At 43.5% G+C, this 19,634-nt stretch overlaps 1 protein-coding gene across 1 annotated transcript; it reads right to left on the bottom strand.

Annotated features, from left to right (window-relative positions):
* Positions 1-1,582: 1,582 nt before the first annotated feature.
* LOC134662562 (ER degradation-enhancing alpha-mannosidase-like protein 2) lies at positions 1,583-19,458 on the bottom strand. Its single transcript, XM_063518829.1, has 8 exons — positions 19,248-19,458; positions 18,242-18,538; positions 17,853-18,096; positions 13,871-14,021; positions 12,995-13,174; positions 12,365-12,621; positions 10,154-10,398; positions 1,583-2,365 (listed from the first exon to the last, which is right to left on the bottom strand). The coding sequence occupies exons 1-8, from the start codon at positions 19,346-19,348 to the stop codon at positions 1,660-1,662; spliced, it is 2,181 nt and encodes a 726-aa protein (XP_063374899.1). The 5' UTR covers positions 19,349-19,458; the 3' UTR covers positions 1,583-1,659.
* Between the last annotated feature and the right edge of the window lie 176 nt (positions 19,459-19,634).

Genomic DNA, 19,634 nt, shown 5'->3' with positions numbered 1-19,634 from the left:
CGTAAGGAAAGTACTCTTTGGCTATGGAACCCATGGAACCTACTTACGGCGGCGGCGATAACCATAGGTTGGAGCGAGACACAGCGATTGGACCTTTCGTTGCCACCTATGGTTGTCGCTGCCGCCGTCGCCAGTCGCGTAAAGTCGTGGCCGAGCCGTTACGGTTCAGTGAACGCATATAACGCATATGTGTTCACTGATTTTTAACGACAGACGTAAAATAATTTATAAACAGTTACTTATACTTTAGTTTTAATTGACTACTTACTGTTTACCAAATAAAAATAGTTTTGCTGATTTCCTGAATATTTATTTTTCGATTTTGTTTATTTATTTAATCGTATGGTAACAAGTTGGTCGCTTATACATATACTATTTACTGATTGGAGGAAGTATAATAATTAATTTTGTTTAAGAATAAGTAGATGTTGCCGCTATAACAACAAATAACTTAAAATAACAGAATAAAATGAATGATTTGAAGTGAAAAAATCACGTTTGTTGTATGGGAGCCCCATACAACAAACGTGATTTTTTTTCCGTTTTTGGCGTAATGGTACGGAACCCTTTGCGCACGAGTCCGACTCGCACTTGGCCGTTTTTTTTTAGATCAAATTCAAAGGACGGTATAGTAACTCCAGTCTTTTTAGGGTTCCGTAGCCAAATGGCAAAAAACGGAACCCTTATAGATTCGTCATGTCTGTCTGTCTGTCTGTCTGTCTGTCTGTCCGTCTGTCCGTCTGTCTGTCCGTCCGTATGTCACAGCCACTTTTCTCCGAAACTATAAGAACTATATTGTTGAAACTTGGTAAGTAGATGTATTCTGTGAACCGCATTAAGATTTTCACACAAAAATAGAAAAAAAACAATAAATTTTTGGGGTTCCCCATACTTCGAACTGAAACTCAAAATTTTTTTTTTCATCAAACCCATACGTGTGGGGTATCTATGGATAGGTCTTCAAAAATGATATTGAGGTTTCTAATATCATTTTTTTCTAAACTGAATAGTTTGCGCGAGAGACACTTCCAAAGTGATAAAATGTGTGTCCCCCCCCCCCCTGTAACTTCTAAAATAAGAGAATGATAAAACTAAAAAAAATATATGATGTACATTACCATGCAAACTTCCACCGAAAATTGGTTTGAACGAGATCTAGTAAGTAGTTTTTTTTTATACGTCATAAATCGCCTAAATACGGAACCCTTCATGGGCGAGTCCGACTCGCACTTGGCCGCTTTTTATTATTTAAAAACACTAACATTAGGTAATCATACATTAAAGACAATTTATTCTAATAACCAAAATAATAACTTAATAACATTTAGAACAAAAAAATCATTCACTGACATCTCATTTAAAGGTGGCTTTGTGCAAGCTTGAGCAATAAAATATGTCATGAACTGCGGCCCGTGAACCTGTCACTTGCGGCCCGCGAGCCTCCCTGGCTATTTTGTATGTAATATTGACAAACGACAATGTCTGATAAAATCATAAATATTAACAAAGTGCGGCCCGCGTCAACTTCGTTAACTACTATGTGGCCCTTGGCTGCTAAAAGGTTGCCGACCGCTGACCTATAGGATATTTTAAACGACTGAATTTGAAAATGCTCTACCGACTTTGGGATGCAGGATTTGGGTAGAGCACTTACATGGATCACAATTCCAACTGCTTCTTGTTTAAGAATTCTCCAGCTAAAGATATCCTCTGCAAGAAGGACTGGGCCGGGGTCAACAGAAGCTCATATTTCTCTACATCTGGATGGTCTGGATACTTGTTCTCTCTGCGGATTCTCTCCAAAATGTGCTGCGGTTCACATTTCGGTTTTGATTTCCAATCGCTGTTAAGAAAATCTTGTATTACGGTGGGCAACATCTTGAATGCCTCTTTTGCTTTAGTGCTGCTAGGAGGCTGCAAATTGTCTGCTTCCTGTGGTTGCCCGGGTACTATTATATCGTCCACGTCCACTTCCCCCGCTGGCTCTATTTTCGGAGGCTCATTAGCTTCAGCAGTTTGCTCATCAGTCTCGGACTCTTGAAAGATGCTATTATTGTTCTGGAAATTGACTATCCGTTCTTTGACAGCGTCACGTAAATTAGATTCGTTTTGTACTTTCTCCCTTTCTGTGCCATCCATATTGACATATCCTGTTCTCGTTTCGGTTTTGATTAAAACGTGTTCTTGCTCCATTTTACCATATTTTGATTCTTTGCTCGTTCCGGTAGAGGAGTCAGCTTCAATGTTTTCACTGTCGTGTGTACTTGGAGCAACGTTTGTGGTAGCATCAATCATGGTCATAAAATGAATGTTGTCTTCATCTTCCAGCATTTGATATATCCTATGAACCTCGCTGATGTTAATTCTGGAACCAGAAATAAACAAGAGTAAGAGTGTGAGTACGTAGAATAGGCTACATGACTATTTTTTTATGGTATCAATCGATCGGGTTTGTTTTTAGGATCAAATGTCTATATGGGACCTATTGCATTAAAGTAACACAAAAGTCAGAAATTGTAGTCAAAGTCCGACAGTCGCACTTCACTCGCGAAACGCCCTATACAAAACGGCCAGAGGCCGTGACGTCATCGCCCATCTTGTAGTATGGACAAAACAAGAAAATTGCGTTTTTGTCGGTGAAATATTGCGTTTATGTATATAGTTGCTATACAATATTTTTTTGGATGAAATGTAAGGAATCGAATGGTACCCTTACTTTTATCGTTTTTGGAAGTTAAAAAAAACTGAAATTTTGAAACTTTCAGGTCCTGTAATTTTGTAATTTTTCAATATTTTATTTTAATATCCACATTATTGTGATAAATTGCTCGTTTGCTATCTATTTTACTAGATTTTGTTATAAAATTCAACATGTGTCATCATCCCTATTAGTAACACGTTAGGGCGCGGGCTCGACGTCAGCGATCAGTGGGCCGGCGAGCGTTGGGACAAGTTCACTCGCGCCGCTGACCTCCCCGCTGCTCGCTAGCGTCTAGTCTGCAGCCTAATATAAGCCAAAAGGAGATATAATATTAAGTAATATGAATTAGTAAACGAAGTAAACCCTACCTTTTGGAACTAGCTAACGTAAAAAACTTGGAATACTAGCTTCAAACAAAATTCCGCTAGAAACTGAGAAAATAATTGAAAAAACGCATCCTTATGACAATTCGTCAAATATAAGTCTGTTTTAGTTACCCAAAATACGATTGATCAATTTTAAGTATTTTAACCACCCAAAATACGATTGGTCGACCATAAAATGTTTCCATGTTATTCGCCATAGAGTTGACACTTGAAAATGTCAAGGCGAGTAGTAACATTGGAAACATTGTTAGTGGAGGGTTTTATGAAATAAAGATCAATTTTAATATCATTATATGGGGCATTATCTATGAAAAGGGACCTTATTGTCGATGGCGCTTACGCCGCACATCTTGCGGCAATATATTTATATCGGAGCTTCGTTAATAATGGCGTAAGCGCCATTGACAATAAGGTCCCTTTTCTTAGATAACGTCACATATTTCAAAACATCAATGATTGTTTAAACGTTGGCATAACATCATCCCCATATATCTGTTCTGCACAATAGAAATCAAAATAATATATATTTTTGTTTGTTGCAACGACTAGCAAGCTCATCATAATAAGCATATTTGTTTAGTTAGTGACATTGTCTCAATACTTCTCACTACGGCTATGCAAACGAGCCGCCATTTGCGAACTAAAGACCTCACTTGCTCAATGTTCGTGTGGGGTCATCATTGTCATCAATGTCATCATGCAGAGCTAAGTATTTATAGCTGGTCAACCAAATTTTGTCAGTAAAAAAAGGTATAGGGTGCCTACCGGGCGTTTAAATAATAAGTCCGTTGTAGACACACTATGTATAATTTAACAGTTTAAGTACAGTTACAAGCATGAAGAAAGCACAGGCACAAGAGATAGGAAACACAGATTACAGTCAGAAGAAAGGAACACGAAAGAAAGCGAAATAACATAAAAAATAGGCGTAAGCACTGCACTCGCGTACAAAGCGGATCGGTAGCAAAAGGGACACGCATTCGCCGTCGCGGACGAGATCGCACTGCCGGAGCGGCGCGAGCGCCGGCCGCTGTATAGTCCAAACCGGTCACGTGGTATGTTGTGCAGGTTGTGTTATTCCCAACTGCTCGCGCAGCGAGGCCAGTTAACCGACTGCGGTGGGGAGGTTTATGCGTTGTAAGTTGCATTATAAATATTATGCTGTGTGCAGTGATCGCCACACTACTCCCCCGCCGAGACCGTTGCTTGCTACGGTCGATAGTAATCTGGAAAGCGCACTGATCGACCGCAGCGCGTCTTCCTGGTGGTAGCAGGCTCCACAGGGGCCGGTGTAGCAGTGGTTGGAGTCTGGATTGGGCTGGAACCTTTGGAGTCATCATCTCTGGTCATGTATGCCGGTTTGAGTCGATCTATTGTTACCGTATTCTCTTTACCTCTAAGGTCGATCTTGAAGGTCTTGTCTCCTCGCTGCAGCACCTTATATGGACCTGTGTATGGGGAATCTAAGGATCTCTTGGCAGGTCCCTGACGCAGGAATACGTAGTCTGCAGTACTCAGGTCTTTTGGTACGTAGAATGCCTTCTGAACGTGCCGAGATCCTGGTACTGGTTTCAAACTCGAGATGTGGTTCCGTAGTCTGGATGCAAAGTCAGCGTAGTCCACCGTGATGTCCGACGTAGGCGTGAAGAACTCACCGGGCAGGCGCAGGGGCTCCCCATATACAAGCTCGGCTGCTGAAGACTTCACGTCATCTTTCCAGGCGCTGCGGATGCCCAGCAGCACCAGTGGTAGTACCTCGGTCCAGTGAGTATTGGTGTGGCACATTATGGCCGCCTTAAGCTGGCGGTGCAGGCGCTCCACGATACCGTTGCAGGCCGGATGGTACGAAGTGGTCGGGCGATGCTCGGCACCCAGGATAGCTGACAGGGCACGGAACAGTTCAGATTGGAACTGCGCGCCCCTGTCCGTAGTGATCTTCTGAGGGCAGCCGAACCGGGCCACCCAACCCGCGACAAAGGCGCGGGCGCAGGTCTCTGCCGTGATGTCAGGCAAAGGGTATGCCTCAGGCCAACGAGTGAAGCGATCGATGAGCGTGAGGCAGTACCTGTAACCAGAAGAGTATGGTAATGGCCCTACGATGTCCATGTGGACATGGGAAAATCTTTCAGAAGGAGTAGGGAAAGGAGATATGGGGGAGGTGGTATGGCGCGAGATTTTGTTTCTCTGGCAATCTGCGCATTCTCTCGCCCACTGGCGGCAATCTCTTTTAATTCCTGGCCAAACGAATCTTTGTGTCAACAATCTGGTAGTAGCTTTGACACCTGGATGGCTCAGATTGTGCATAGCGTTGAACACTGGTCGTCGGAAAGCATCAGTGATGTATGGTCTTGCACTTCCTGTCGAGACGTCACAATAGAGCTGTGCATGAGCGCCAGGTAGCTGAATTTTCTTTAAATTGAGTCCTGATCCATTTTGTAGAAGGTCCTTCAATTCAAGGTCATCATCCTGCGCTCGTGATAAGGCTTCGTAATCTATGGGCCCATTGATCTCCTCAACTCTGGAAAGCGCGTCTGCTACCACGTTGTCTTTCCCGGCTACGTAGCGAACGTCAGTACTAAATTGGGAGATGAAATCAAAATAGCGAAACTGCCTGGGGGAACAGTTCTCTCTCGTTGAAGTGAATGCAGACGTCAGTGGCTTATGGTCCGTATAAATGGTAAATGGCCTGGCCTCGACCATGTGACGGAAATGGCGTATCGATTCGTAAATGGCCAGCAGTTCCCTGTCGTACGGACTATACTTTTTCTGTGACGGCTTGAGGTGACGAGAGAAGAATGCGAGAGGTTCCCATGATCCTTGTGACGCGCGTTGCTGCAGCACGCCTCCGATCGAGACATCCGAGGCATCAGTGAAGATGGCCAGCTCGACATCTGTCTGTGGATGAGCTAGAATGGCAGCCTTGGACAAACCTTCTTTGCATGCTGCGAACGCCTCTAACATCTCAGGCGTCATCTCGATTTCTTGGGTCGGCTTCTTCTTCGGCCCACTCAGAACGACGTTCAGCTTTGTTTGCAGCGCTGAAGCACCTGGAACGAACCTTCGATAGAAGTTAATCATCCCGAGAAATCTACGGAGCTCTTTCACGTTTTTGGGGACAGGGTAATCCAAAACCGCCTGAACCTTGGACTGGAGTGGCCGGATGCCTCCTGCAGACACTTCATGGCCAAGGAAGGTGATCGATGACACACCAAACTCGCACTTTGCAGCGTTAATGAGGATTCCATAGTCTGACAGCCGCTGAAACAGCTGACGTAGATGTTCCTGATGCTCCTCCTCGTTTGCAGAAAAGATCAGGATGTCGTCAAGGTATCCGTAACAATAGTCCATGCCTCTAAGTGCCTCGTCAATAAATCGTTGAAACGTTTGTGCAGCGTTTCGTAGGCCAAACGTCATGTATGGAAACGAGAACAATCCGAACGGCGTTATTATGGACGTCTTGGGAATGTCAGGAGGGTAGACCGGAATCTGGTTGTATGCTTTCACCAGGTCAACCTTGGAGAACACCTTGCTGCCAGCCAGTTGTTGAGTGAAGTCCTGGATGTGCCGTACTGGGTACTTATCTGGGATGGTGCGTGCATTCAAGGCACGGTAATCACCGCATGGCCGCCAACCGTCATTCTTTTTAGGAGCTAAATGAAGCGGAGACGACCACGGACTCTCAGACCTTACTGCAGTACCATTCTGAAGCATGGCCTCAAACTCTTTCTGAGCGATCTTGAGACGGTCGGGAGGGAGGCGACGAGGTCTGCTTGACACGGGTGGTCCAGGCGTGGTACGTATATGATGCACAGTATTATGCTTGGGCACTGTAGGCGTACCTGCTGGGCGGGTGATGTCTGGGTATTGACGCAGAATATCTAGGTACCTGGATTCTCCAGCAGTCACCTTTACTGATGATATGGCCATTATGGTCTCTGGTGCTGGCTGAGCGGGGGCCTTCACGGTGAGCGTAGTATAGTTGTCGATTAGGCGCTGGTTTCTGCAATCAACCAAAATATCAAAATGGTACAGAAAGTCAACCCCTATGATCGGCTTAGAAACATCGGCGACCACAAAGCTCCAGCTGAACACCCGGCGCAGTCCTAAATTGAGTTCTAGTTGAATCGAGCCGTACGTGGGTATTATAGTGCTATTTGCTGCAAATAACTCGTAGTTTGTCTTCTTACGCGGTCCTCTAAGAGCTGCGCGCGGGAACACGCACAAATCTGATCCCGTGTCAACTAGGAACATTACCTTAGAGTTTTTGTCCACTACGAAGAGGCGGCTCGGCTTCGATTGGCAGTCGCTAGCCGCTACTTCCGGCTGCCGTCGAAGTTTTCCGAACCCGGATAGTTGCAAGGCCTGGTACACCGCGTCGACTTATCACCAAATCTATTGTGGTACCAGCACACCGATGGATCTCTGCTCTTTGAGGCTGACCGGTCCCTGCGCCGGCCCGTAGATGGCGTACGACTCCTACCACGGTAACTATTTCGCGAACCGGATCTCGATGAGTGCGCTTGGCTTCCAAAATCAGCTTTTAATGACGCTACTTCTCTTGCCAGATTCGCCATCTGCTTTGCCATCTCCATGGCGTAAGGATCTCCGCCTATAGCACATACCTGGGGCGTTTGAGGTGCAATATCATGTACTTTGTCCGCTAAATCGGCCAATTCCTCTAATGTGGCACTTGATTGGGAGGCTATTAACGTTTGTAAGCCACTAGGTAAGCGACTAGACCACACAGTTTTCAAAAAGTCGTCCGTTACAGCTTTACCCGCCAACGTTCTCAAATGTCTCAAAAACTGTGACGGTTTTCTTTCACCCAGCTCTTCGTGCTTCATTAGTTGTAAGACCCGTTTTTCTTGCGACGCCGATAATCTAGATATAAGCTCGGTTTTTAATTTCGTATATCTATTGAGTGCTGGAGGATTTGTTATTATATCTTTAACTTCCAATACGTATTGGTGTTCCAATTGCGACACAATGTAATTATATTTCGTAGATTCGCTCGTTATTCCCGATACCTCGAACTGCGCCTCCATTTGTTTAAACCATAAAGCGGGCTCCGCGGGCCAAAATGGCGGTGCGCGCACGGACACTTTAAACACGGAACCGTTAGAGTCCACGTCATCCGGTTGCGTCCGGGAACCACCAGCCCCGTCGGCACTTTTGTCCTTTTTCTTATCGTCGCCGCACATGCCGTTAACTTCACTTGCGTATATTATAGTTCAAAAAATCGGAGGTCACCAGTATAGGGTGCCTACCGGGCGTTTAAATAATAAGTCCGTTGTAGACACACTATGTATAATTTAACAGTTTAAGTACAGTTACAAGCATGAAGAAAGCACAGGCACAAGAGATAGGAAACACAGATTACAGTCAGAAGAAAGGAACACGAAAGAAAGCGAAATAACATAAAAAATAGGCGTAAGCACTGCACTCGCGTACAAAGCGGATCGGTAGCAAAAGGGACACGCATTCGCCGTCGCGGACGAGATCGCACTGCCGGAGCGGCGCGAGCGCCGGCCGCTGTATAGTCCAAACCGGTCACGTGGTATGTTGTGCAGGTTGTGTTATTCCCAACTGCTCGCGCAGCGAGGCCAGTTAACCGACTGCGGTGGGGAGGTTTATGCGTTGTAAGTTGCATTATAAATATTATGCTGTGTGCAGTGATCGCCACAAAGGCGCGAAATTCAAATTTTCTATGGGACGATATCGTCCCATAGAGATATCCCTTCGCGCCTACATTTTTCAAATTTGCCGCCTTTTTCTACTGTCAAGATCTGGTTGACCAAGTATATTAACAAACACTGTTAGGAACCATGTCGACACACCCTTGTGCGAGAACGCATCCATAGTGAACGCAACCCAATATGCGTTCTCTATCGCACCTCGTTGTCTCGCTCGTTGTTCGCGTCTAGACTTAGAAACTAACGGCCAACTGGATGTAAAGTAAATAAAATCACAATAGGGTTGGCCGGTCGAAGTATTTAGCAGATGGCGCCATACCCGCCCTACCCTGCCCTACGCCTGCTGCGGCTTACCCTGTCAATCCCTAGAATTTTTGTTTTTGCCCTGTATGCCAGCCCTTTAAGGCAAATTTCATACAAAATGGGGCAAGCTATGATGGCGTCATCTATGCAAACCTTTGACAGTTGCCAACACCATTAACCATGAATCTAGTATTTTAACTGGATCAGGCATGAGGGGTGGGGCAAATGACCGAACGGGATAGTCTTATGTATCTTTCAGTAGGAGTAGCAGCGAAAGCGCTATTATTATTTGTCCTTGTCACAGTCTCACTTTTTTTTTTATTCCCCACCATAAATTAGTATGGATTATGGTGGGCAACAAATAAATTCGACCAATTATAGGGCCGGATTGCCTATGTTTTGTCACCCACGGACGCACGCGTATACCACATCTATAAGATCCTACCATCTATGCCATTAACAATCGCTGTTAGGGGCTGTCCATAAATTACGTCATCTAGTTTTGACGATTTTTGACCCCCTCCCCCCTAAAATCATCTAAAATTCATGCTTCGAATGACCCGTTTCCTCCTACGTCAGACCACCATCATCCGATGTCTGGACCAGGGATGTTGCGGATGCCGATTTTTTGACATCCGCGGATGCGGATTTTTAAAGGCTCACATCTGCGGATGCGGATGTCAAGATAGTACCATAAAAAACGTCAAATATTACATTTTAGTAATTTTTATTTCAAAAAACCGGCCAAGTGCGATTCGGACTCGCGTTCCAAGGGTTCCGTACATTAAGTCCCACTCACGCTTGACTGCTCATTTCTAATAGGTTTTTTTGGTTAATGACTAAATTACCTAGCAGTCTAGCACTTACGCCAATGCTAAGACGTTCCTGTACCGACCTGTTCCACATCCGCATTAAATCCGCATCGATTTTATGCGGATGCGGATGTTGAAAATCATGCGGGAGTTCCGCGGTTGCGGATGCGGATATTCGCAACATCCCTGGTCTGGACCCCCCCCTAATTTGAAATGACGTAATTTAGGAATAGCCCCTTAGGAATCACGTCGACTCACCCTTGCCTGGCTTCCTGGCAGCAGTACAGCATGGTGGGGTCGATGGGGTGCGCCTCGGTGTTGAACACGTACCCGCCCACGTCGACGACGCACGCGCCGCCCGGCGTGCCGACCACGCTGCCGTGCCGGCCCGGGTTGTGGATGAAGTTGTCCGGGTCAAACAGCAGGTACAGGTACTTGGTGGTCTCCGCGAGGAAGAACGACTCCATGCGGTCCTCTTTGCGGTGATCGCGGACGTCTTTTATCTGAAGGTGCAACAAATAAGTTGAGAACAGTCATAGAGAAATATAATAAGAATAAGAATGATTTATTGCGGTACTGTGTACATTTGTAGATGGTAATCATGGTATACAATTTGTTACAACAGTTACCCATTTCGGGTATGCAATAATTAATTAACTTATGAACTAGACTCAAATAACATGCAAAGATTTACATAGGTACCAATTAATGTTCAATAGTTATTTGTACAACAAGAGATCAAAGTTTGATATTTCTTCGAGTGCTTATTTTGAGTCCCGTGCAAGCGAAAGATTCTATAATAGATTCACGAGCGTAGCGAGTGAATCTAATTTAGAATCTTGAGCGTAGTAAGGGACTCAAAAGCGCACGAGATGTAAATAACTTTGATCTCGTGTAGTTCACAAAACTTTTCACCTCAGCAGTGAGAACATATTAGAGAACCCGAAAAATGTATTCCTTCTTCATCACTTACCTCTATTCACTCATGTTTTCTTAAGATATGCCAACAATTAAATTTTCACCTCAGCATCTCGAACAAGGGTACTTTGCTACTTAAAAACAGTGAGCAAAATCGAATTTTGCTCACTGAGTGAGCAAAATCGCATTTTGCTCATTTTGTCTCACTCAGTGAGCAAAATGCGATTTTGCTCACTGTTTTTAAGTAGCAAAGTACCCTTGTTCGAGCTGCTGAGGTGAAAAATATTCTTTCAGACTATAAAATGTTTTATCTAGTAGCCAGTTTTTCAACCTTACCCTGAATCGGTATAGTAAGACAAGAGTGCTCACTCCATCAGTTAGACTATTAATTTCAGTGTCTACATCTAGCATCGAGTAGCGGAACTATCAGTACTGCTACTTGACAATAGATGTAGCACCGACCGGAAAATCTTATCTCAACAGCAAAATACTTTCCGATCGGTGCTGCATCTATTGTCAAGTAGCAGTACTGATAGTTCCGCTACTCGATGCTAGATGCTAATAGTTTTTTTGGTACTAAAACTCATGTATGGAGTGAGCAATCTATGTATTTTTTTCTCTATGGAACAGTATATGATAAGTTACTCAATCATTGGCACTGAAAAGTATTTAGTTATGTAGTTATAGATACGCGGCATCGGCAGCGTGTCAAGCCAAGTTCAAAAGAAGAGAACTGGCGACGCAGCAGCCGTGTGTGCTTTTGACCCCTACGTAACTAAAAAACTATTATGAAATTTGGTTCATTTATTAAGACCCTTAAGGCTAACTATATAGAACCTCAAATCGACCTCTGGATCGAAAATAGTTTTTATACCAGCAAACTAAATTTAAGAAAAGTAAGCAAATACAATTAGCTAAGTTTACCCATCTATGTTTTAAGGGAGTTCCCTCTGCCAACAAACTGTCCTGCAGTTTGGCAGAAGAAAAAAATATGTATATTAGGGTTTATTTCATCTGAATAAACGATTTTTTTTTTATTAAACATAGACAAATATAATATAGCGTGTACGTAAAAACTAGCCAAGTCCTAGCCTGAACTTTAATTACATCCCAAACGAACTAGAACTTGACACCCATACCTCCACTGCTTCAAATGCCAGAAGATTGGACGCAGGTATACTGATACAGTCAGCAGCAATAGTAGCTAAGCAGATGAGGTGTTCAAAATGATCTTGACGTGACTTTGTTGTAAAGAGAATAAGAGCGCGTCAAGGTAATTTTGAACACCTCCCACGTTTAGCAACTTTTGCTGCTGACTGTATGGTTAGATTAGTTAGTAAGCGCTCACCGTAGCATACCCGCACGGGGTCCGGGCGCTGTGCTGGATACTGCGGATGATGTCCTCGCCCATCTGCAGCAGGATCGGGTCCCTGGTCTCCCGGTACAGGTACATGATGGACTCGATGAGCTCGGGCCGCAGCGGGTAGCTCACACGACTAACGAGTCCGAGTATATGCCGGGTGATTTGGTGCTGGTATAGTAAGCGCTCACCGTAGCGTACCCGCACGGGGTCCGGGCGCTGTGCTGGATGCTGCGGATGATGTCCTCGCCCATCTGCAGCAGGATCGGGTCCCTGGTCTCCCGGTACAGGTACATGATGGACTCGATGAGCTCGGGCCGCAGCGGGTAGCTCTCGCGGCTGGACGAGGCCGAGCCGGTGCCCAGGTTGTACACTTCGGGCGTGAAGCCGTACTGGCGCCACACGCTGTGGTAGTTGTGGATTATACGCATCGCGGTGTCACTGTCGCCTGTGGGCGTTATAAAAGCAAGTATGAGCGGTAAGTTAAACGTTTTGAAGGACGTGTAGTCAATCTCGCGGGCGAGAGGTTGTCGCGGCGCTTCTGTGCTATGTAAGCCTACAGGTTTCAAGCTTATTTACCAGGGGCTACAGTCTTATTAGCTATTACAGAGACTTGGACGGAAGGGTTTGTTCTATGCCATGATTGCCAGGTTGAGGCATGGTCAGTATGGTTTGATAAACCATTATTATTATTAAGTTGTAATTACAAAAATGTTACATTGGTAATAACTGAAATCCGAGGTATGAAAAGACGCGAAAATGTTGAACAATCGTATATCTTATATTGTATTTGAAGTAACTTGTGGTGAACAAGCACTCACCGAGCAGGCCGAGCAGGCCGGGCCAGTAGGACTCGAGGCTCTGGAACACGGGCAGCGTCACGTGCCCGCGCAGCATGGTCGCCCACACGTACCAGTCGTCCTTCTTCAAGTAGCGGTCGATCACCTGCCGCGCCTCCTTGAACATGGACATCAACTCCGGACGCTCCAGGAGGATCGCTCCTGAAAGATTACTTTTTTATTTAAAAATTCCCGTCTCTTTCTCTTTTAAACAGCGCTAGTCCATCCGTTCAAACCGCTCGTGGTCCGTTCGTCATATTTTCATAGGAAATACAAGTTTAGAGTGGCACTTTCTTTTTGTCAAATCTGTACACTGTCATGTAGCTGGAACTAAAGTAGTGCTTTATGTTAGGCATGACACTAGAGCGGTAAATACAAAGCGTTCGCATTTCCACTATTGACGTCCTTTGTGACTGCAACTACCTTCGACCATGTACTCTCATCCCGTCCTCGCGGTTGCCATCGAGCTTGACCTATTGGTAGCGGTAGACCGTAGAGGCTGATGCCTTGGACCTATGCTTTGACCTTTGACAAGCTACCTTTGACCAAAATAATATTTACACAAATCAATCTGTTTTGACATTTTGCTGGGACATCAGTTAGCCGCGACCACGATCAGTGAAACCTGTGTCGAAACGTCGGTAAATAAAGGTAATAAAATAAATTTCGCGATAGACCCGTCTATAAATGTGAGTTATAGTTTGTCAAAGAACTGTCTCATTTCAAACATAGACAGAGAGAATCATACTATGTTTGTCTTACACTATTACTAGCACCCAAAAGAAAAGGATGAGTACTTATAGTATTTTTGTTCTTATTTACTGACAAATTTGGTTTGACCAACTATAGATAATATACCTTTGACCAAGTACTCGAAGTAGGAGTCCACGCCGCCGCCGATGCCCGCGTCCTGCGCCGTCCAGCGGCCGCTCATCACGTCCACGTGGTTGCCGACGAGCCCGATCGGCGACCGGTGGTGGTACAGAGCCTTCAGAGCGTTGTAAGCCAACTACAACAACAAGTACCATTGCATCATACAATAGTACATTCGTGAATGCTTCAGATCGCAGGTGTTTGTATTCGATCTGGGGCTTTACGAATTACCGCCCGTGTTTTGTCTAAAGTTTTACGTCTTGCCTTGGCCAGGAAGTGAGATTTTCACCTCGCGTAGCGGGGAGAAAACCCACTTACGGGCCTAGGATGACGTAAACATATAAAAACCTATTGAATTCTTTTTCTTTATTTCTTTTTTCGTTGTTTATTTTTCTTTTTTTTTTCATGAACTTGGGAATAACCCGGAGATTACAATGGTTCCAACTGGAACCCCATAAACGTCTGTCGTCTTTGATACCTGTTATATCTGGGTATACTCAGCGCCGGCCCGAGTACTCGATCAGGGTAGAGCGAGATTAAGTTTTGGCGCTCCATGCTCAGTATTAGGTTCTGTAGTTACCAGTCAGTTTTTTCTAGATGTTTGTTTTCACAGTATTTGCCATTTTGGCGCCCCCCTACCATTTGGCGCCTAGAGCGGCCGCTCCAGTGGCGTAACTAGGGGGGGGCTGGGGGGGGCACGTGCCCCGGGCGCCGTCCAAGGGGGGGCGCCAAAATGGGCAAAAGACCTCCCATAGAAAATAGACCAGCCAAAATGTAGGAAACAGTCAAATTTTTTTTTCGCGACTTAGGGGTTGGTCTCATAGTAAAAATTGCTCAGTATAATCCCAAAACCTCCCTGGCAACGGAAATGCAGTTATTTTTTAGCCACCCTGTATACAGGGTGGTCCAAAAAATTTTTTTAGAATCCTCGTCGTTGGTTATCAGAATATACCCCATGTATGTTAGCCGATTTTTCGTAGTTTTCGAGTTTAACTTTTAACTTTTGTTAAAAGAAATTCCGGGGTGAAGCTTTGCGTTGCTTTTATTCTAATAATTGTTCGTGGTATTTGCACTGATAACATGAAATAGCGATGATTTTGTAATGAATTACTAATTTGGAAGCTTTCCACCTCAGTTCCTTTGACCGGCGACTCTGACCAATTATGACTATTAAGTATCACTTTTTTGACCTTTTAAAAAAATGTACGGTCTAGCAGTTTCTAAAATAACCAAAAGTCATTGAAATCGCTTGTATTTTTTATTTATTTAGGTAAGGGCAACATCTAAGCTTGCCATGCTTGAACGTAAAACTTTGTCTTTTTTTCCCAACTCAGCCAAGTGAAGATGCTGATTTTTTTTAGCAACTGCGCCGTTTGTGAAGCATTATGTTACAAAAAGAAATATTCAAAAAAGTTCAATAGTTTTTTTTTTAAATAAATAATTGTGTCACCCCGGAATTTCTCAACAAAAGTTAAAAGTAATAAAAATAAAAATCATAATTCGAAAACTACGAAAACTCGGCCTTGGAGGATATAATCAAACGGAGACGCCATGTCTGTAATTTTCTGTACAAAACAGTCTGCCGATTTTTGCGGGGGAGGGGAACGTCAAATGTATGCGTAACGTAAAAATAGCCATGTCAGATAAACGTCAGTCCATACTAGGGTTGCCAACCGTACTGTACTATATTTTGGCTCTCTGTACTATATACTTTTGGAAAAATATATAGTACGCTAAAATACTATATTTCCGATTAAACGTATATTACACTTATGTTTAGTATTTTATCTAAAAGTACTATATTTTTTCGAAATGTACTATATTTTTGATGCCTTATTCTGGAAAATACTATATTCCACCAAAAAATAGTTGGCAACCCTAGTCCATACATTGTGTATGACCGTTGGCCGCCTATTTTCGACAGAGGGGAAAGCCTGTTAATGGCTACTCCGTTTAGTTGTATCCTCCAAGAACTCGGCTAACATACATATTCTGATAGCCCACAGCGTGAGGAATCTAAAAAAAAATTTTGGACGGCAAGGATTGGACCAACCTGTACACATGCCGAGCCAACATCGCTCGTTCTGTGTACTAGAATGCCGTGAAAAACCTGTGTCAGGTATTGAGAACATTCTATCCAGAGTTTTGGTGTGGGATCGGGAGAATTTATTCCAATTCAAGGCTCAATTTTGCGCGTTTACCATTAAGAAAACCTCATTTTTCAAGGCACAACCCTTCCCATGTCAGGGAGTATTGGGAGCCTCGGTGTTGACATCTCCATCAGTGACGTCCAATAATTTCGTAGCCACCTTGCTGGTAGGCTGCGCTCGTATCCAAAAAACTCGGTGTGCTCAATAAAGGGAGGCGATACTTTACTCTGGGGCAGACAGATCCATAGGCGTACCCACGGTGGGGCAAGGTGGGGCAGTTGTTCCACCCTGATCTCTGACCATAAGCTAAGAATCTCTGTTTCAACCGTACCCTGTTACAACGTCCCCAGCCTCCCCTACTTCTGCCCCACCCCTTAAAAAATGCTGCGTGCGTACGACCATGGACAGATCCCATATAATGAGTACTGCTGTCACCTTTGGGCAGGAGCACCTAGATGCCACCTTGGTCCCTTCAAATCATTCCAAAGGCGCGCTATGAATATAATATAGTCTACGATCCCAAACTTACAAGCAATATTGAATCTTCAAGTCTAAGGAGATCTCCAAAAATGAAGTGTATAAGTTTTAAAATGGTCGGCAACGCGCATGTAACGCCCCTGGAATGTAGACGTCCATAGGATGCGGTGACCGCTTACCATCAGGTGAGTCATAAGCTTGTTAGCCACCGATGGACTAAACTAGTGGCTCTGTGAGCTGTAGACCTCGCGAGCATAGCTTATTGGGACCGTGCACGATGACAGCGCCACACAGCGGTTTGATCAATCAACAATAGAAAGATTTTAATTTATTAAAAAACAATACGAAGTTTAAGTGAAAAAAAAATACAAAAAGTTATGTCTTACTGGGGATCGAACCCAGACTTTCTGTGTGCAAACAAAAAAAGCGATTGTTTACAAAATGCGCCATGATAGTTCTTAGCTAAGCTGACGAAATTCGGCTACTCATTCTCGAGTCCAAACTAAATATCTAAATACCGCCTAAACCAGCAATACAATTATTCTGCATTTTTTGCCATTTACTATGCAATACGACTATTTGTTTAAGCGGGAGGTATCACAACTCCTCCATTTTTGAAAATTTCCAAAAACGGGATCGACAAAAAAAAAATATTTACTCATAGAATCTGGTCACAAAATTTCACAAGAATCGGTTGAGAATTGTGACCTGTAGAGGAGAACATCCAGACATACAAAAGCAAAATGCCCGAGTCAAAACGTAGACCTTTGCTACGCTTCGGTCCAAAAACACTTATTTGACTAAATCAAAAATAAACTTAGTAAAAAGTAACCCTTTCGTTAGTTCATTTCGTTTGGGGGGGGGGGGCGCAAATTTGGTGTCTGCCCCGGGCGCCATATCCTCTAGCTACGCCACTGGGCCGCTCCACTCGCTCTACCCTAGATCCGGCCCTGGGTATACTTATATATCTGTAATAAGTGGGTACTTGCCAAGCAACACGTCTTTTATTCAACAGTTGCGACAAGGATGGAATCGGCGGAGAACGATTCTAGTGAGGACAGTGAGGTGGAATCTCTCTTCTATGCCAACCAGTTTTTTGACTAAATCATTTGTAACCTTAATAAATAACTTAAACGAACTAGATAACTTTGAGGAATTTTTATTGCCCTGAGCTAGTTTTTAACTCCATAAATAAATAAAAATCAATTTTTTTTTCAACCATTGCACCAACCAACTCTGCTCTAATTTGGCCCATAGGTATATTAGGTATGTTCTGATTATAATACATTTCGCCATATTTGCGCAAACATATTTCTAGAATCTAATGCTTGTCATCTTACCTCTTCATACAATGGATCTCCTGTGAGCCTACTCAATGTCCCAAACTCCACGATGAACGTTCCAACTCCGGCAGTGCACGTGACAGTGGTTTCTCCCGGCGGGACTCCTCTCTTCAGGTTCACGGTGCCATATGGCATGCCAGTGGTGGTGTCAAAGGCCACAATCAGCCTCTGAGCCACATCCTCTGCTAGACGGAGCAGAGGCCCGTTACAAGGCCACCCAGGCTCAAGTTTCATTCCTGTTCTGAATTTCAAAAGTGAATTAGGTGTTGTTAAGTTAGTTAATTTATTTAAAATCATTAAGTTTGAGTTATTAAGTAATGTTCAAATCAAGTTTTTTTTTAAAATTAATACTACTAGTTGAGCCATTTCCTTATTAAACGACTTACTTGTAAGACAATAAATGAGCACTAAGCAGTCCGCCGATAATCCTAATATTGGTCTCAAAGACCGACACATTAATGTCCGTGTCAAAGTTCTGTTTCTGCAGCAGTATCTCCACCACTCTGTTGAACTCTGTGTAGTTGCCCATGATTGCCAGAGTATCCAGCGCATCTATAAGGGTCAGGGAGTAGCTGCCCCATGTGTCCACGCCGTCACATGACAAGGGACGCAGCTCATCATAAGGATAAGCATACCTCAAGTAACTATCATATGCATGTTGAAACATCTCCCTTGTCTCTTCTCTGAAACAATAACAATGTGATTTCTCTTATTGTATTGTAATTGTAATTATCCTTTGTTATTGAAGTTAGTAGTTACATAGCATTATTATATGAATTTGGTTTAACAAATTTAACTTCAACTCGTCTTTTAACGTAGGGCTCCTCCATAGCTTTCCATTTGATGCTTTCTTTTGTTGTTTGCATCCATTTACCTCCGACGATTCTTGTTTCGACCATCTAAACTTTTTTCGGACCACTCTTTCTTATATTATATCTAGGCTAGGGCATTGTTCTAACTGTATTAAAGATTCATCTGTTCTACATGTTCTCACATTAAAATTTGCAATGTAAATGTTGTGAGGTATTTTACTATCTGGAGGGTTTTGGTCATTTTCTCTTATTAACAACAGGTATTCATTGGCTTAGTTTAAACTCAAATATATTATTGCAAATATTGGTGTGGCAATTCATTTATTCAACGATTGGGCATTACAGTTAATGAATACATGGTGTCATAAACAATTTGGTTATCTGTAATGTCTTGCGAGTGAGTGGTGGTGAGTGTGACGTATTCTGCTCTTGTAAAGAGGTCTATTTAGTTTCTAAAACCAAATATAAAATTACGAATATAAAAAACACAGATTGTATTTGCCCCCTAATATGTTTGCGACAAGGGCATTTAAGAAGCCCAGCCCCAGTTTAGACTACTCAGGGTTTGAGTAAAGTTTACCTCAATTTCAGGATATCTTCTTTGGTGTATTCTCGTATCGCCGAACTAGACCTGATGCCATAAAGGCATACCAGGCATATTATTAATATTCTATCACCCATGTCCAAGAAAAGTTGTTTGTAAAGAGTATGATCACTTTTTAAACATATATTTTATTCACATTTTTATTAACAAATCTTAAAAACAAACTTGTAAACACGTCAGCCCACAGCGACCGGATAAATTGACAGTGACATTGACATAGGTAACAGTTTGAGTCGTTTGAGTCCATTTTGAGTCCTAGTAATGTTTGAGTTAACTGACTGACACTGATAAACTAAAGCTGGTCAACCAAATCTTGTCAGTAAAAAAAGGCGCGAAATTCAAATTGTCTATGGGACGATATCC

Source organism: Cydia amplana, chromosome 3 (assembly GCF_948474715.1).
Source record: "Cydia amplana chromosome 3, ilCydAmpl1.1, whole genome shotgun sequence".
In the NCBI taxonomy this organism is placed as follows: Eukaryota; Metazoa; Arthropoda; class Insecta; order Lepidoptera; family Tortricidae; genus Cydia; species Cydia amplana.
The sequence above is the reverse complement of the archived record's forward strand: the minus strand, read 5'-3'. Positions and strand labels throughout refer to the sequence as shown.